This window comes from Lepisma saccharinum, chromosome 8, assembly GCF_977018435.1.
Source record: "Lepisma saccharinum chromosome 8, izLepSacc3.1, whole genome shotgun sequence".
In the NCBI taxonomy this organism is placed as follows: Eukaryota; Metazoa; Arthropoda; class Insecta; order Zygentoma; family Lepismatidae; genus Lepisma; species Lepisma saccharinum.
In genome coordinates, this window is record NC_139236.1 from 55,433,622 (window position 1) to 55,454,089 (window position 20,468).

General features: G+C 39.1%; 1 protein-coding gene across 1 annotated transcript in view; it reads right to left on the reverse strand.

Annotated features, from left to right (window-relative positions):
* Positions 1-17,251: 17,251 nt before the first annotated feature.
* LOC145991791 (rRNA biogenesis protein RRP5-like) overlaps positions 17,252-20,468 on the reverse strand; it is a 3,465-nt gene continuing 248 nt past the window's right edge. The window contains exons 2-3 of the mRNA XM_083127842.1: positions 18,097-18,262; positions 17,252-17,476 (exon numbers count right to left, since the gene is read on the reverse strand). Of these exons, the coding sequence (XP_082983968.1) occupies positions 17,302-17,476; positions 18,097-18,262 (341 nt within the window). The 3' untranslated portion in view covers positions 17,252-17,301. The remainder of the gene's footprint in view (positions 17,477-18,096; positions 18,263-20,468) is intronic.

Here is a 20,468-nt window from a genome sequence, read left to right on the forward strand (position 1 = left end):
GGTTGTTTCTCCACGCACTGTCTACATTTTACGTCTACCTCCGCTGCTACGTCAGATCCTAGGGTTTTATGTGTGCAACTTTCATGAACGTATCTGTTGCAGCCGGAGCATGGTAATAAGGTTTCCTCCTTTTCTTCATTCGTACAGCAAACGAGCCTCTCCTTTTGCTGCCTGGTCAAAGGTCTCTGGGAAACTATCATCTTTGCTTCTTCTGTTTCTGGAATAGGCTTCTTCTTCTGTTTATGGAACAGGCTTCTTCTTCTTCTGCTGCTGCTGCTGAGCCATGAATATCCACAGGTGGTTGCTCCGATGGTCCTGGTCACGGTCGCCAAAAATCACTGACATGCACCTTCTGCATTTTAGGGCTTTGTTAGTCTGGTTACACCCCTTCTATCGGACTTCTCAAAGGCTTCTAAGGGTTAGTAGGACAAAGCCCGTGCTATGTCTGTGGTGCAGGATTTATTTTTAATTATCACCTATGTAGGTTTGAAATGAAAGATCATCCAGATCTTTTACTCAAAGATTTATTTAAACTTCTGATGATATACAAACACTTTTCAGACAGACAATTCACCCGATACAACTTGTAGGCCTAAACCTATTAGTTGTACCGAAGTTTATAACCCTGGTCTTTTTCATGATGCAGGAGAACGCATTATTCAGAGTTAGGTTTGTGGAATATCTGCCAAATGGAGCACAAGTACACCAGCCAATCCGAAGATTGAAGCAACATATTACCCAACGTCCCCTGAACCATCAGCCTTTCAGCAACCAGGAGAATGTCCCGTAGGCTTACAAAAGTCTAGTTCTTTTATATCATAATTTTGTTTACAATTTACCATGGTTACTACAGGGTTGTTTTATATTTCCATAGTTTCAGCATTGTTTCCTGATTTAAGTTAAACAAGTCATTACCTATTGTAACAATAAGAATAACATTTTTATGGAAAGAAATTAACAATCTTTAGAGAAAAAATTCAACACTAATTCTTAACAACATAGATTTTTATAACATAGACTGAATAGTTTAGTGCTTAAAAGGCACGTAATGACAGGGGCGACACAACTACTATGATGATGATAATGAATAGTTATGGGAAAATAGAGTATGAAAAGGTCACGCCTTACACAAGTTCACCTACGATGCCTATTAGCAACCACCTCATCTCAAAGTTGTATAAAATTTCACTTTTCTGGTTTGCATGAGAGTAATTTCAACCCATTTCTAAAAACATGTGGATGTTTGTAATATACATTATTAACTAATCACTGCATGCTTATTCATTTAGTATTTGTCAAACATCCTTAATTTTTAATGTAGAATGGGAGTGGGAATATGTCATACAAGCAAGTTTTGTTTGAAGTTACTTACTGGAACCACTCTACATATGGACTACAATTTCATCATACACCATTACATATTTCATAGTTACAGAAAAATCTGGACCCGAAATATGGATGTCTTAGAATACAAAACCAATAGTCGCCCGACCCTGTGGCCGAGCGGTTAGCACATCGCGCTGCGACGCCAAGGGTCCCGGGTTCGAATCCCGGTCAGGCTTGGTTGTTTGTGAATGTCCATTCATCAATTTCATCCTTTCATCACTCATCCTCATCTTCGCAAATTAGCCAATAGGCACAAAACGCGAAGTAAAATAAACTAAATCAATCAATCAATCAAAACCAATAGTCATGGAGTATGCAGGATCAAGAGTACACACACTGAATGAAAGTATTTATATATTCACCATGTATTTTATACATGCATATATTTAATGCAGTATTGAACATGATGCAATTCATATATTCAGCATAAATATTGCATGAATGAATTTTAGAGTTAACTGACAAACAAGAAATGACTAAATTTCAAGCCGATGACAAAGAAACCAAGAGGTGACATATGCCATTCTCTGTGTGAAAGTTTTAATGTCTTCTTACCTTTGTAACATGCTGCGCAAATCCCCTGATGGTCCCTTTACAAGCTTGCATTTGTAAACTTTTTCAAGGGACTCTTTACATCCCTTTCTTAACTTTAAGGCTAGGGTTTGAGATAAAGAGGATTCTTCCTCCTATACTTTGAAGGGTACAAAATGGTCATATATTCCGATGCACCCTAAAATTTTATCTCGTTCATTTATCCATTCATTTCAAACATCTTACTTGTTATTCTGAATGTAAATTATATTGTTAACATTAAATATACATGGAATGTAGAATAAAAGACTGAAATAAGTTTTAAAAATCCTAGATCAATTAATTTCCACTGTATTCAATGCTACCGTAATACTGTTAATGAAAGTCCATCAAATAAACCATTTAGTACTCAGTATGGTGACATGTTCTATTTCTCGTGGAATTCTCAGAAACATTCCCGAAGAAAATAGCAATTTCACAGTAAATGCACTACACTTTATGATTTATTAATGATTCTGTACAAAAGTAAAACATTATATTCTATTGCTAATAACAAATGTAAGGGAAAACAAACAAACATATTGTTATTCAGGTATACATATATTTATTGAATCACTAGTAATTAATATATTTTGCATAAGGTATGTTCATCTCTTCGATGTCCTACAGGCTTAAATTAAAAGAGCTTAATAGGCAAATAAAAGTACAAAATGATTTTTTTTCTCTTACAAAAAGTTTTTACATGTAAAAAAAAGTATTAAAATATATTCCAAAAGTATGAAGATAACAAGCTAAACTAGAACTCCGAACAAAATACACTAAATGAAAGTAGTACTTCCATATAACATCTGTGTATTTCATGATTTAAATTTCTTACATATTATGTATTTAAAAAAACAAATCATAAATCGTCAAATAAAATGTGATTGTTCATAAAAATGTACTATAATTTTCTAAAAGATGCTGAGTATGGATAATACATACACAAAAGATGTTACGTAACATTATAAAAATACAGTACTAAAAAAATTGGTGCAGATTGTGAAAAAGTGATATTTATCATACACATTTCTGCTAGACGACACGCAATCATATTCATGTGAAGTTCCCAAGAAACCCCACAATGAAGGAATATTTGTGTGCAATTATATGTCCAAAATGGTCACATTCCCACTGATAATGTACAATGCTATGTAAGGCAAAGCGGAAAACTGGAACTGAGGCAGCATAGAATGCTTGGTAGTTACATTATGAATGTCTTTAAGTGTTAAATGGATCAACCAACCATTTCATCTACTGATGGATTGTGAAATGTCACATTGCTTGAAAGAGGCATGCAGCGGAAAGATGTTGTGAATATGAAGCAGAGTGATGTCTCCAGGATCTGGAAAAAGTGTCATAAGACATGCACTGTGGTGGCTCATACTCGACAAAGGCTAAAATGAAAGACAACGGTTCAACAGGATTGATACCTACGGTTGATGATTCGACAGAACTTGACTGTGACTGCACCACAGCTGCGCCAAGAGATCCAAAATGAATCTGAAGTATGCCTATTGAGGAATTTTTTGCAAAAGTATCCAGCCACGTACCTCACAGCATTCAATTCACGTTTCTCAAAGTTTTCATGTGTGCTGAGTGGTGGATCATCGATGTCACCTTCGAATTCAAAGCTACTTTGCTCTCTTGCTTTAGTGGAAGGTTCATACCTAGTTTGTTGTTGCAAATCCTTATGTTCCAAATATTCTCACAATTTGCTGAATCTGACAATTTCAGAAGTGAGGTGGTGAGTGATTGCTTAAATACTAACTGGAACAAATACGATGTAGGGTGGTTGTTACATCCATGCTTCTGCATTATTATTGAAAAAAGGTTCTCCAGAGAATCTTGACATAACCTTCTTGTAAACAGATGTGTGTATTCATAGCAGTTCTTCAAGTCAATCCATAGATTTAACACTGCTCTTATTGTGCTCATCCATTTTTTAAGGGAAGGAGGCTGAGGTGAGCATGGAAACCTCCACTCCTTAAACCATTCCAGACATTCTCTCAAAAAATCTGTATGTTCAGACATGCCCGTTATTGCAGATCTCATTGTCTTATTTTTGTCATTCAATGAAGAACTCTTCATTAAATCAAAAAGCTGATCCAGTCTTTCAAAACAATTGGCTGTGTGTATAGCTTCTGCCGACAGAGCACCAAATGCCACCAAACATCTTGGTGAAGGGTGGCAGATAAACATGCTTGTGGGTGAGCTTGGGTGCCAATCTCAGATCTAATCTTTTTTGTCTTCTCACCTCATACAGATCAATGATATGCTGCCAGGAGACTTTATGGGGACCAATATTTACACCATGTTTGTGAATCATGTTTCTCACTGCCTTCAGTAAGTGTGGAGGATCATGCAGTGGATGGTAGTACCATTCATTTCAAACAAAGGTTTCTCAGCTGTTGCCCCAAGGATCCTCCGAGTTGCTTGATTGTTTGGTCCCAAATCACATACAAAAGCTTTAACCACTACACCCACTTCCTGTAACTGAATAATGAGTTTTTCCACAATCCTTGCAATTGCTATTGGAGATGTTGGTCCTGAACTGCAAAAATACCCTAGGGGCTGCTCCCATCTCCTTGAGATTCCCTTCGACATAAATGCTAGAGCCTGATTTGCCAACCTCCTTTCCATCTGTGTAAATTCTCCAAGGTCCTTAAATCCAATTACTCTATCATTTCTCATATCATAGTGTAGTCCCTGTTTAATACTGATTTCATCAACTACCAGAGAGAACACACGATCTTTCTCTGGCATGGCTTTCATATGCTGCCCAATAACTTTTACAATTCTGTCATCTATTCCTGGTCTTATTGGAATAGACTTCATCCATCTTGTAAGTGTTGCTTGAGATGGTAGGCAGAAGTACTTTTGAATAAGCCTATAGGAACAAGGTCCTGGAAAATATAAATTTGTGGCAAATTCTTTCATCCATGGTGGCCACCTATGTCCACCTTTCTTCCTGTGTGTTTGCTTCACCTGTATCTCAAAAAAATTTCAAGATGTGATATGGAAGATGTGCAGCACATTTCTTCAACATACCTTCGACAGTCCTTTCATATTCAATTCGGACAAGATGTTCCGAAACCTTCCTAACTTTCTTTCTTGCTCTAAACAACTGGGAACGCAGCTTTGACATGGTAATTCTCATGTTGTTTAGTCTCGCTTGTGTACAGTGGTGGAAAAAAGTTCTTCCCCATAAGACTTTAATGGCAGTAAATAATGCCGGAAGGGTAGGCAACACACATTGCACCATTAGGTGATCGGGTGATTCTGTCTGTCTCAAGAGCAACTCGTCTTTCATGCAAAAACCAACAGGCACAGGAAATGTAGGAAAGTCACGTGACTTGTCAGGTGGAATGTTGTTCGTCAGAAAATCGCCTTTTCTCAACCCAGGTCGCAGAACCGACAAGAGCTACACGTTATATCTCCGAAAATGATTCCCCTAAAAACGTTGAACGAAAATCTAAAACAATTCTTGCCTTAATTACTGTATGTGCCGCAGTAGCACAGTCGTTAGGGCGTTTTATTACCATGCGAGAGATCTGGGTTCGATCCTCGACGGGGGATAATCGGGATTTTGTCCACCTGTTCAAGCTGCTTCGGTGCCCACCCAGCGTCGTATAAAGTCGGTACCTGGAGGAAACTCTGGGGAAGGGGGGGGGTATGGCGGCCAGGGGCGTGGTGCTGATCACATCATTCCCACCTTCCGCCTGATGAAGAAAGCGTGGGGCCCTAACTCCACTAACTCCACACCCCCTATACGCCTTCATGGCTTGGTGCAAAGCACAAGGTAGGACTTTGCATTTTAATTTACTATACATCCCAATTTCTACGTGGGCTTTCTTCCAAGTTTCGCAGGGATGTGAATAGGCTCCAATATTTCTTGAGACAATTCATACATGTTATATTTCCTTATAAGAACAACAGCCGATATATATTTCGCGTCTTTTTTTTTTGGCGGGGAGGTATAATCCAAACATGTCAGGTAATCCTTTTCCCACTACTCACTCCATTCTCAGAAATAAATCGCAATTCCAAACACTGAAAATGCAGCACTTTCTACATCTTAGCATGCAAATGTCTACATAGTAGCAAAGTAATGTGTGGAAAGAGAAAAATTAACGATTTGTAACGGCACTCTGGAAATCTTTTACAAGTAGTTTATTTTTTTCAATTTGAACTGACATTCACAACATTCATTAACGATTCCAATATTGACAAAATAATAGCTTAGGCGTTCTGCTACTTTCAATTCTTGATTATCGTAGTCACCGTAACTCTCTCTCTCTCTCTCTCTCTCTCTCTCTCTCTCTCTCTCTCTCTCTCTCTCTCTCTCTCTCTCTCATCCTTCCCAATGGCGCTGTAGTAGAGGAGTCGCATTGTAATCAAGGAGTCCCCTGTTCGATACCCGGTGGAGACACAGTGGTTAGGATCCCACTTTAAACTGTAGATGCAGTCTCGATTAGCCTTTGTGTGCATAAAGTGGACTTAAAATACCAAATGAAAATCAAAATCACCGTAACTCTCTACACAGCCAGAGGATTCATTTTTGAAACCTGTTGAGGCTTAGATGTAGCATTGCATTCGTATCATTACCCATCATCTTCGTCGTCGCGATTATCGCAAGAGGTAAAAATGCGACACAACATAACCCGAACAGAAGCTTGGAATCAATCTGAATATTGGTTACGTTGGATACGTGGTAGAATTGTTTTAAATATCACTTCCTGTGATGTAATAGGGTTTTTGATTAAGGACCATTTGTATAATGCATATCGTTGATGCGAACAATAAGTAGTTTCACGTTCACCACACTCTTCAGTTGTTTAGAAATCGTAAGGAAGAAGGATCTCTAAATTTCCGCTTTCACATATCAATGAAACTTTAAAATAAGTTCAGTGTAGGTCACAAAAGAGATTTACATATTGTTATGATATCTTTTAAACACCACGAAATCTAATTCCAATAGAATACGATACTACTCCTTACGTTCCTGTAAATGTTCACCATTAGTCTGGCGAAAGAAAGTAACTAAGATTTCCGTGTTTCCTTGAGGAAAGATAAGGCGCCTGCTTGTAGCACCAACTGCTTCGATCAGTGACCTTCACTGCCAGAGTGATTCACAGCAGGCCTGCGCTCGTTCCAGTGTGCGTATAAAACAGGTATTTTATTTCGTTCGTTCCAATCCACAGTTATATCAAGCTAACATTCTAATATTTTCGTAAAATATGTAGTAAACAAGTTGTATACATTATGGTCTTCCAGAGTGTTGTTGCCTGCTATTTACACGCGGGAGATGGGGGTGTTGTAAACATTTCTGAACCCAAAGGTCGAGCACGAAGGAAAAGTTGTGTAAGCATCGGAGGTAATAACAAGGTAATAGAAGTTGAAGGAAATGCTGGAATAAATTATATCAGAAATTGAGTAAAAACAATTCTCATCACACATAGGGCTAACAGATCACTCGTCAGCGGAAAGTAGGACAAATTGTCTCAAAATGTTGAACACGATCGTATTTGCAGTAACTATAATAGGTTACTAGGACATCTTAGCCTATAACGAGAATATGACACATCTTCAGCTGAAAAATTAATGTTGAAGTGAACGGTTGAGTTCAAAATTCCTCAACTGCTAATTAATAGCACGGCTGTATGTGATTTCAACTTGTGTATGTAAGACAGAACGTTTTTCTTCGATGTGGGGCCAGGAAGAGAAAACAATCCATGAATTCGGGAAGGAAAAAATTCACAATTTCGTAAACAAAGTCTGGAAGTTCTTGTTTATTAATATGTAAAAAAAACTACTATACACTGGGAAAAAACAGAATTGTGTGCCTTATTTCTCCAATAACGAGAAAAATTACTTGTTACTTCGAACAAATTACCGACACTTATATCGATAAAACTTCACAAAGTAAGCATTTTTATACATATATCCGGGCTTTTTCGGATCTAGAAAATCGTGAAGTAATTTCTGAGCTGGGATTGTAATTGTTTTTCCGAACATCCAGTAGCAACCATGCACACTCTTTGATTTAAGCATACTTCTCCAAGGAACCACGTTATCTTAGACTTCCCTCAGTTTTACTGTTTCTCCATCTAATTTGAAGTTACGTGATGCCCAAATACGTATAAGACATTTTAGATTTCTTTCAAATTCCTTCCGGAGGCCAGACACAACTATAAAATGTAGGACACGTCCGGAAATGATTGATTCTTATAAGTCTTTTTATTTTCTTATTTAGCGTCGTTTTTCTTTCACCTCTTGCTAATCGCGACGACGAGGATGAGTGATATGATGAAATTGATGAAGGGGCACTCACAAAGAACACCCATACGCACGACGGGATTCGAACCCAGGACATCAGACATCGTAGCGCACTGTGCTAACCACTCCGTCACGGACGCCCGACCCTGTGGCCTAGTGGTTAGCAAATCGCGCTGCGACGCCAAGGGTCCCGGGTTCGAATCCCGGTCGGGCTTGGTTGTTTGTGAATGTCCATTCATCAATTTCATCATTTTATCACTCATCCCGTTCTTCGCAAATTAGCCAAGAGGCACAAAACGCGAAGTAAAATAAACAAAATCAATCAATCAATCAATCACGGACGGAATTCTTATAGCCCTAATCGTTCCTCAAGCATATTTCCTATCTTTAACTACACACGAAACATAATGAACAATCTAAATAAACAGGTGCCAGTTCACACTAACCGTAAAAAAACATATGCATGTGAAAATGCAAAATAATATTTATTTTTAGGTAGTTGTGACTTATTATTGTATATTAAAGAAATATATTAGTGATAAAATGACGGAAGTAGAGGAACATCTCCAATGAAACACTCATGCCTTATGGATATTTTTATTTCTTGCCGAACAAGGTTCCGAGTTCGAGTTCCGACCAAAATGGATTCATTGTGTATGTTCATTCATGTCTTTAATGTAATCATGAATCGTCGTCATGAATAATTTAACTTCAGAGGAAGAAAACTGAGGTAATTACTAATAAAAACAATAACAAAACAAATTTGATCTTAAAGCCCTGGCTTTGCGCTACATATTCCATCACGGGGATCATAGGCGTGCGCCCATGGGGCCAGGGGGAGGACAAATGCACCCCTAATCATGGACGTCTGCAGATTTTTTCCACGAAGAGACAAGCAAGGTATTTTTCCATGGGGCATATTACCCCGATAATAGCGTTGCATTATCGCATTCCTGCATCCTCATTATAATAATTAATGTAAATTATTATGACTAAAATCAAATTATACATGTAAAAACGTACTTTTTGGTTGACATTCGTTTTCTAAGGGGAAGATGTGGCAATCCTTGCCTCCCTTTCAGACATCTATGCCCCTATATTATTATATTTGCACCTATAAATTTAGGATAGATGAATCCTATCGCCGTTATTAAACTATATTATACTCTTAAAGAAAATTAAGTATTTTCAAGCCGATGAAAGTTCAAGGCAACTAGTGTTGCCCACGGGACGAGACGAGACAGGCTTTTAAAAATTCGAGACGAGACGAGATTGATCATGTGTCCCGAGACAAACGAATATTTTCGAGACGAGACAGCATTTCACAGCATTTCCACGAGACGAGACAGGCCAAAGTCTCGTCTCGTGGGCAACACTAAAGGCAACTACGGGGGAAGGGGGTGCAGTGGCAAAACCACAGTCCCCCACAACCTTCAACGGAAATCAATTTTAGGGGGCAAACATGGAAGTAAAGGAAAGCAAGAGTAGCAGAATCTAAGAGTAGCAGGACAAAAGGATACTCAAGATGGATTTTGTTTTCACGTCTTTCTTGCATTATTTCTTCCAGACTGCCAGAGCACCTGCGGGTGGGGGGGGGGGAGGGACAGAGCTTCAATTGCCCCCTTGATTTCAAATTTTATACAAATATAAATACCTTTTGTAAAATTTTCTTGATCGCTTCGCTCGCAATGTTTGCTTTTCTTGCAGTCTAGTCAAGTTCAGAGCCGTAGCTAGGGGTCGGCGGGAGTTAACCCTGGACGCCAAACGATCTAAATGAAAAAAATTGTAAAAGAGAATAATATGGCGCTCCATGAATTTTTTTCCCATATTAAATCGACATTGTTTTCATTTTGCAAAAATTTGGATCTGAAAATTTATTGGTCGCTTTGCTCGCAATTTGTTTTCTTTAATGCATTTTATATTACCGAGGAGAGAAGTACTGCTGCTAAAAGGTTTTTTCTTAAGTGCATGAACAATTGTTTGGAGGAAAAAGAACGCGCAGATTTGAGAGATATATATGTATTTGTGTGTGTGTGTGTGTGTGTTTGTGTGTTTTGTATATATATATATATATATATATATATATATATATATATATATATATGTGTGTGTGTGTGTGTGTGTGTGTGTGTGTGTGTGTGTGTGTGTGTGTGTGTGTGTGTGTGTGTGTGTGGGGCGGGGGGAGGGGTGTATATATATACACACCCATCAATGCAATAAAATTTAAACAAGTGAGATGAAATTACGTTATTCTTTTCCGGCCTGAAATATAATCAAGGCTATCCCCCTCTAATCAGAGGGTCTGCACACGCCTATGACGGGGACTGACACTTTACGTAAGTGTAGACACGCTTCGTACAATTTCATGATATCGCGATTACGTAATGGATATGCAGCCACTTAACTGAAGCCCCCAAAATTCACATTTTATTACTAAATTCTAAATTAGCATAATATCACATAGTTTACCTATTCATAATATGCGCCGCTTTGGTGCACTTTGTGGATTGTGCATTAATCAACATCAGGTTAATCGCGGCAGGAAAAGTGGAGGAAAAATGACAATGAAGCACAACGAGGGGGCCCTTGGTTCCCGATTAATGAAACTTTGTCTACATGCAACTGAGTCGCTGCGTGAAATCGCTGAAAATGTCATTTATTAATTTCTTAATTTTGCTTATTTTATATTGCTTTTCTAGCACTTGGCGTCAACAAAGGCGATGAGGATGATTACTGAAGTTATGAAATGGATGATAGGACATGATGATCCATGTCTTACAGAAAATTCTAAGTTGGGACTAACGAATATCGATTCGTCTTATCATTTGTCAAGTAGTTGTTTTTAACTCCAATCTTTTTCAAGGACTTCTGGGTTGACAGCATGTGTGTTGCGCGATGATGATTCGACGAAAACCACCATTTCAGTGAACTTTCTTGACAATGACTCTAATATCAGTAAAGAGAACATTTTCTTACGAATAGCTGTTGTTAAGAAACCAATTCCTGAAACTTTTTCTGGTGGTCTCACGGCACCCAGCTGTTGTTTCTTATGGCTGGGCCTGGGGGTATGACTCACGCTGCTGTCAATACTCAATCATTCCCGAGAATCCAGGTCCGCCAGGCAAACCCAAGCGACAATTTTGTTATTTGGGTTGCATAGACAACAGGCTTTAAGATGTTACGATATCGTAGGTCTCGTGGCCCAAGAACTATTTTCCACGACTGTACAAGGAGTAGGCTTTCTCCTGCCAGAAGTAGTTGGCCTTTTACAGGTAGCGTCGAAAATGGGTCAACTGCAGTTATTTCAATTGCACATGGTGAAGCTGGTCTATCCATTTCCTCACTTGCATCTGGACTGCGAACTTTACACTATCACCTGTTGCTTCAGTTTCCTTCAATGCTGACCCCATGAGCTGTGTGTTGGCTTGCCTGGTACTGTCACTTGGTTCACCAACCCCTGGTCTGAAGTGCAGAAGCAATGTTGATGGTAGTTTTTCTTTGCCTGTAATTGGGTAATTTATATAAAGATATACACATCTATTGTGACAATGATTCACATTTTGTCAATGGGAAGGTTATAGCTGTTTAATTCACTGATGAAAAATACAAAATTTATATATATTCTGCAAAAATACCAAAATGATCCCATGTGCATGCCACTTCCAAAAAGCAGAAGTTGTTGCAGGTAAGTACCAGGTTGGCTAGTTGTATCAGGAAGTGGGTGCTGGGGTTTGGGTCCGCTGTTGAGTAATGAATCCGTGGCATGGAGGCAATGGACATGGGGGATGTTAGTGTAGAGGGAGGTGACATCAACTGGTCCACCACAGTAGTCATGAACTCTTCAGACTATGTGGCGGAAGCCTCCCGCCAACTCTCCGATTCATCCACCTACAAGCCCACCATGGTTGACTCATCCACCACACACTTAAATAAAATCCATGATTTTGTCCTCTCCCGAGGACCCCCTGAAGGCCTATCCAACTCCACCATCTCCTCACTCATACCTGACAACCCCCTCACACCCACTTTCTACCTCCTCCCCAAAATCCCGGGAGACCCATTGTGTCCAGCTACAATTCACCCACTGAACACATATCAGCCTTTCTAGACTCTCACCTCCAACCCCTTGTCAAAGCCCTGCCCTCCTACCTCCGCGACACCAACCAGTTCCTGGACATCATTCATAACTTACCACCTCTACCACCCAATACCATCCTCACCACAGTTGATGTCACCTCCCTCTACACCATCCCCATGCCCATGGCCTCTGTACCACGGAATCATTCCTCAACAGCCGACCGAACCCCCAGCACCCACTTCCTGATACAACTAGCCAACCTGGTACTTACCTGCAACAACTTCTGCTTCGCAGACCACCGTATGGCTCCCTCTTATGCCAACCTGTTAATGGGCAGGCTGAAACAGGAATTCCTTGACTCCCAACAACTGAAACCACTCCTCTGGCTGAGATTTATTGATGACATCTTCCTCCTCTGGACACATGGCGAACCCTCCCTCACCACATTCCTAAACCAACTGAACGACTACACCGCCCTCAAATTCACCTGGTTCCACTCCAAAGACCAAGTGACCTTCCTAGATGTGGACATTCACATCGTAGGAAACAGCTTGGAAACATCCATACACATCAAACCGACCAACCACCTCCAATATCTCCACTATTCCAGCTCGCACCCCTACCACACCAAAAAAGCCATCCCATTTTTCCTAGCCCTCAAGAGGCCAATGCCTTAACTCATCCCGCCAAAACTACAACCTACGCCTACACCAAGCCCTAACCAACCGTGGCTACCCCTCTACCCTCATCAACAAACAAATCACAAGAGCCACCTCCCACAACCACACCAAACAACCCAAAACCAAACCCTCCAGCTCTGATCACCCAATACCATCCCCACATTATGAAAATCAGACATACTCTCCACTCCCTCCTTCCCATTCTACACAGTGATCCTGACACCAGGGATATCTTTCGGGATAAACCTAGGATCGTCTTCCGTCGCCCCCAAACCTGAAGAACATCTTGGTCCAAAACACTCCCACCCCTTCCAGCTCACAGGTGCAAGACCTGCTCCATACTTATCACCTCCCCCACCCTGGCACGTAAATTCACCCTTCACCCCCCAAGGGCACCTGCCACTCATCTGCCAAATCTGTGGCAACTTCTACCTTGGCGAAACCTCCACCCCTTTGAACCTTGGGATCAATAACCATCGCTCCTCCACCCAAAACTCTTATCTTATATGGGTGAATTTCATGGTGAGAGTCACATTTCAGAAAAACCTTGGTGATACAGGAAAAGTAATTGCAGATTCAAACTCTGGATGTCAAAATCTTTAAGAAAAACCTTCTTTCATGCAGGAAACAGAAAAAAAAAGTACTGTTCAGCCTCTCTCAGCTCATTTTGACTGCTGGCAGCAGTACACATGTCTACAGTGCACTCACTGTCCTTCATGAGTCATTCTAGTGTCTTCTGACATGTATTGATGATGTATGGGTGATCCTCCTGACAGTTCAGGGAGTGTCTGGTCATTATTGGCAATATAGTGTACGTAAGTTACAGGTTGACATGTGCACCGAATAACGAACTGAACTGACAGTTCTACGAGGTGCACACCAAAAGTACGTGTCGTTTTGTTCTGAAGTCAACATTTCTTCTCTTTTCAGGGAAATAACTATGGCATCGGAGACTTCCATCCTTCGTCTTCAATCAGTGTCAGTTTTGTGTGCTAGGTGGCAGTAGTTGAGTGACAGCGCCTGAAGGAGTAAGACGTGTTTCTGATACTGCTGGGGAAATGGAATTTCCACTTGAAGAGCAACGGGTAATTGTGAAATTCCTTACCGCAGCTGGACGTTGTGCAGCCGATATTCATCGCCAACTGGAGGCAGTGTGTGGTGATAGTGCTCTTGCAGAAAACACTGTTAGGAAGTGGGTGCGTGAGTTCAAAGATGGACAAACGAGTGTGAAAGACGAGCAGAGGTCTGGACGTCCGAAAACAGCATCAACTGATACTAACATTGACCGTGTTGAACATTTTATCATGGAAGATAGGCATGTCACCATGCAGGAGATTTGTGATACCCTGGGGCTAACAATGGGAACAGTAGAACGAATAATCACCAAAGATTTGTGCCTAAAGAAAGTTTCCTCTCGCTGGGTTCCACGATTGCTTAGTGATGATCAAAAAAATGCTCGCGTTCGATCCAGTGTTGCAAATTTGACACGATTCAGAAGGGAGGGACACCATTTTTTGGACAGTATTGTGACAATGGATAAAACATAAATTCCATTATTCAATCCTGAAACAAAAAGACAGTCGATGCAGTGGAAACACACGGATTCACCACCCCCAAAAAAATTTCCTCAGGTTGCATCAAATGACAAAGTGCTATACGCAATCTTCTGGGATTCCCAGGGAGTGATATTGTCTCATCCAGTTCCCAAAGGTCATACAATTACGGGCTAGTATTTTCGTAAACTTTTGGCTACAGAATTTTTGCCGAAATTGACTATGAAACGACCACAAATGGCTAATGGCAATTTCATTCTCCACATGGACAATGCACCGCCACATCGTGCTAATGTTGTGACCTCATTCTTGGCTGACCACGGTATTGAACTTCTGACACATCCTCCATACTCACCAGATTTAGCCCCGAGTGACTTCTGGTTGTTCCCAAACCTCAAGAATTCTCTTCGTGGACGCCATTTTGCAAATAGATCATCCCTGGGAAGTGCTGTTTTCCAGTATCTAAAACATACCTCCAAATATGACTATGCCACATGCTACACAAAATGGACTGAGCGATGGCAACTATGTATCAATAAAGAGGGAGAGTTTCTTGAAAAATAAACACAGGTTATTTCATTGTATTTCATTTTTCTTGAAAATTAGAACAAAACGGCACGTACTTTTGGTGTACACCTCATACAAGAAATGTGGATTTAAAACTTTTTATTTAAAATAAAATTTAAAACCTACACGTAACAAATACAATTCACAGCAGCAAAATGACACCCAGCAGACTCGCAGGACATCTTAGTGGAAATTGAAATACAAAGCCACCACGCTATGTTTATTTTCAGGTTCATTGCACATGCATACTCCAAACAACACCAAGAACTGCAAAATGTTCTCAACTTCACCTCTTTCAATATGCCATCAAAATGGCATTTAAATGTACAATCACTAGAGGCACATATTTTTGGTAAATAAGAAAGCAAAATTTCGGTATAAAAACTGAGTCAATTTCGGGTTCAAAAGCAGTAAATAAAATAAAATATCGGTGTTATAGCAGTGAAAAATTGGATCAAAAGTGGTGTATAAAAAGACATTTTGGTTTTAAATTTGTGAATATAATCCTAAATTTGATTTAAAAACTACACTTATTCCACAGAATTAACATTTTACTTCTAATAGCCTATTTATGTAGTTATCCGAGTATTAAGTTTATTTCTGTGTAAAGGAGTCAATTTTTGTTTCTACAATATTAACAGCAGAATTAATCAATTTTCCGGGAATTGCATAACTCTCAGGATAATTCAGACCTCAGAAGGTGCCGCGTCGGTGAATAAACCCTAAATTTCGTGTTTAAGAGTTAATTTCGCTTTTTGCAGTTCATTTCGCATTATTTCGTGACAAAACATGGTCACAAAATGCACCTCACACCTTTCAAAAACATGAAAAATTAACACTACAATGCGTTTTTTCAAATTTCGTTTTTTCATCAAAAATGAAATATGCATGCCCCTAACAATCACATTTTTGAAGTGCTGCATCACTACACCCCACAAAAATGGCACATATCAAAGCCCCATGCTATTTGCAACCTACTATCCCACTCTGCGTGGTTACCTGCACCATTGGGTATCTTTGCAATTTTTTGCCTTCTACCCAGATCGATGATTTCATTCTCATCGTTACTTGGTGTTATTGTGTCGGTTAGGTGACATTGTTGCAGAAAAATTAATGACAGACAAAAAACCAGACTGAAAACTAATTACTCTTTACTCCTTCAACAATTTTTTTCTCACATAATGAGAAAAACAAGTTTGACAAAACTGATCAAAAAGGCATTCTTTCAATGCAAGATGTTTACAATGCAGGTTTCACTATTAGCTGTTATCCTCTCCTCTTTCTTCACTATACTGTCAATTACCTTCCCTTCCACATTTACGACAAGACACTAAATGTTCGTTGTATTTTATGGCCCTGCCATGTTTCAAACAGTATGAGACGGGGAAGATACCATCGAAAGTTCCCACTTCTAGGAAAAAAAATTCCCTCAATCTGCAATGATGTGTGGGTTGCTCTCCACTTGTCTCACAGCCTCAAATTGAATGGGGTTGCAACACTGCATGTTGAGTAAAGAGTGCCAGTACATGTCTGTGGTAGTAACTCGCAAGCAAGCCCTTGGAAAGCTCACTGACCCAAGATAGAAGAGTCTACATGTTTTCTATACTCACCTGCTGATAACAGACTCAGTCAATGCAAAGAAAATGGAAGCTGAAGTGGCATGGGAAAATTTGATGTATTGAGGAAGATGGCATTCAATGAATTGCATTACCGATTTATTTGGGCATGCCCATGTGACTGCGTGAATAAACAGAAGCTGTGGCTGCTGTATTGTTATGGTTCCATGACATTATTATTCCTCGGATATTATTCCCATATGATTCAAAAGGTACAGTCATGGACACTTTTGGCTTGTAACAACTCCACTGACTTTTAATGGGATCGTTACAACCCAGAGGTGTCCATGACTGTACATTATTTTCATCTTATTTAAAGAAGAAGAAACTTTATTGAGAAAAGTTAATTTTTTTTACTACAACTCATCTGCATGAAAGTAATCAAATAGCTATTTCAGTTATAATTTGGTTAAGTGCAAAACTACCCCAAACACCATCAAACAATTTCAACCCATTATAAAGTGCAAAAGGAAAATAATAAAAAAAAAATAATAATAATAATAAAAATATTTAATTAGAATTTATTACTGTTGGTCTTTTAATATCTATCTACACACCTCATCCTGGAAGTGTTAAATATCCTGTGTAGTGGAAGTTACAGACTCAACATAATTCATTACCATCTGCTTAACTTTTTCCACATTTGCTGGTATCCCATGTGCTTCTTCAAACTGTACGTACTTCTTAAAAATGGATTTCATTTTCTTTGATGGCAGTTTCTGAACAGAAGCTCGTTCTAACAATTGCCTGAAAAGAGGTTGTACAGAATTCAGAAACACTGGAATGCTTGCAAGAAGGAACTCTAGCTAAATAAATTAATTACAAAAATCCTCTAATTCAGAATGTCACAGGTTTTTTTTATTATTATTATTTTATTCTCTTTTCCATGAATACAGTGGAATGCCGATCAGGGAATTTTGGCTTAGGAGCTCAAATGCCAAGTTTGGGAAAATTTTCTAGTACCCTGCTGTACAGGGTGGGATAAAAGTCGCTTTCTCCCCATAATGTACATTGCTCATTTCTTGGGAAAAGAGACTTTTAAAATGTACAATTCAGTAATGTAAAATATCTGGACTCTACTACACTTGTTCACCCCTATTGACCTATAGTTGTCTGAGCTTCCTGCAGACTGCACTTTAGACTGTACCTTATTTTAAGAGTATTTTATTTTACTTACAAATACTTGTTGTATCATATTTGTGTTTAAAAGTATGTTCAAAAAATTGTATTCAATGCAAATACATGAACTGCATTTAGTGACTCTTTGATAGGTCTCTTTTCCTGATTTTTCTGCAATTTCCAGATCAGTAAGAAAACTCTTGTGTTTTGATGACATGCTACATAATGAATACTCAAAGGTAGCTTACCTGGCCCCCTCAATGTCTCCACCTTTCACCAGCATGTCCACATACGAGATCCAAACATCCGTTCTCTTGGGGAAGTTGGTTAACACATGCTCCAACAGTGTCTGTGCTCGTTCCTTCGATCCCCATTGGTTCTCCAGCTGAGCAAACTTCACAATAACATTCACATCTGCAATAGAAGTAGCAGGATCTCTTTAAATTTCCCAATACAGACATTATGACACATATGCAAACAAAATACCGTATTATCAAATCCACGCCTACTTATCAAATACCTAAAAAAATATTTTTTGTTAAGCATTAAAGTATATTTTGATGCAACATAAAAGCAATGGCTACGTAAGCCAAGAAACATTCTAGACACCATTGACTTCACTAATGGTTTAATAATAGATATTGACCAATACAAATTGTCTACCAGTTAAATGGTTCTATGACACTCTGGTGGCCAAGCATGTTGGGTGGTCATATCACAATCTTGATACTGAAAGTTCTGGGTTAGAGCATGATCCTGGGTATTTCATTCATCAACTTCATTCACTCATCATTTAACCTCATTGTTGCAACCAGCCAAAGTGGCAGAAAAGTAATGGGAAATAAAGAAAATATAATACAAATGTTTGGCCAACCTTAATCACAGGGCTGCTGAAAACCCTATAATAGAGGTTTCGCTCTATTTTTTTTAGATAAGTAATTGATAGATGTTTTCTTCAGGCTGTAATTAACACCATTCTTTTTAAACATAGGTTGATTGATGTGTATACCAAAGTCTAGCAGCACACACGGACTAGTTTCTCAAACAAGTACAGTGGAACAGATTTTCCAGTTTTTTTAAGTTCCTTCACTTTGGTCCCCTCAAAAACATAAAATTGACGTTTCACTGTAACTTTTAAGAAAAAAAAAGTTTCTGCACACAATGAGTCAAATGTAAGCATTAGAAATTAGATTTTAAACTACAGTCAACTCTCGATACGACCTTTCATAGTTCCCGGGAAAAGTGTCGTTATTTCGAAGGGGTCGTTATTGGAATTTGCACCAATTTTCAGCTTAAACGGAGCTCAAACGAACACAAAGATGCCTAGGAGACGGTAACATCATTTATCCTGGTAGTTATACAACCTGTTATGCACATGACGCGTGTTCTGAGAAGGAAAATAGAACATGAAAACGTTTTCACAAATAAAGGATTTAAAATAATGTTACTTTCTTTCAATTGTGCACAGTCGTTGCTCTTCCAGGAAATTCTTACAATTCTAGTTCATGAGAAACCAGTTTGCACTGAGACCTATGGAAAGGAAAACAATATCTCGCTTATTGCAAGCGAAACTCAAACAATCTTGACACCAGTCACACTGGCACCAGCAAAAGTTGGGAGATAATCGGGCAGAATGAATGTTGGATTTTATACAGGTCTACTGGAGCATTGTCTGTTACAAGATTAACTGGTATGATTAGATCTCTCGGGAGAAACAACACAACCTTTCTAGGCACCTGACCAAAAAAAAAAAAAAAAAAAAAAAAAAAAAGGGCGGGACTGTAAATTTTGTTCTGGTTCGCCTGTGTAAAATACAACGTACAAAAAAAGTCACGTTTTCTTTGCTTCAACCAACTTCATAGTCACCCCCTCTCCATTCAAGGGAGCAGTCCAAACTCCTTCCTCGACTTGCATTGTAATCCAGCGTGAAAAAGGAAACACGCAACTTGCGACCTGTTTACACCCAATACGTATTCTGGGACACATCATTAATCAGCGTCACAGTCAATAATCATTGGGGTTTGGAATTGGATTTTACTTTAAACTGCATATTTAGTCCCGATTAGCCAATCAGCATAAAATGAACTCAAAACAAGCTTTATGAAACCTGCGCATTTTTAGATATCAAAATTGGAGATTGTTATTTACTCTCACGTTATTCGATTTAATGTTGGATTTAGGAGTATTCTCGATGTCAAACATCCGCTCCTCCAAACGTTTTCCCCTTGAACAATGTTTCTTTAAATCGGTCTCAGCGTCCATTCCTACATTGAGCAGTTTTCTTTTCTCCCACATGAATGGTTCTGGAGAAAAGTGACGATTATATTGTGTGCATTTCCTTCCAACATGCTCAGTGTTGAGGAAGTTTATTCTTGTCAGATGCAAAATAAAATTTACAGTTTTGCTTATCGGAAGGTGCAGAACATAACCTTGTTTTAACTCATGTTTTTCTTTCTGGAGATCGAATTTCGTTATCTTCAAATCAAAACAGCTTTACGAGGTTCAAAACAATGACTTTTTCCTTTGTGCTGGATGAGTCATCGCTGTTATCGGCAAGCCACAGATTTGCAGACGCTAGACAAAACACTGGCGCCAGCTGCAGCGTAAAAACAAGGAGACT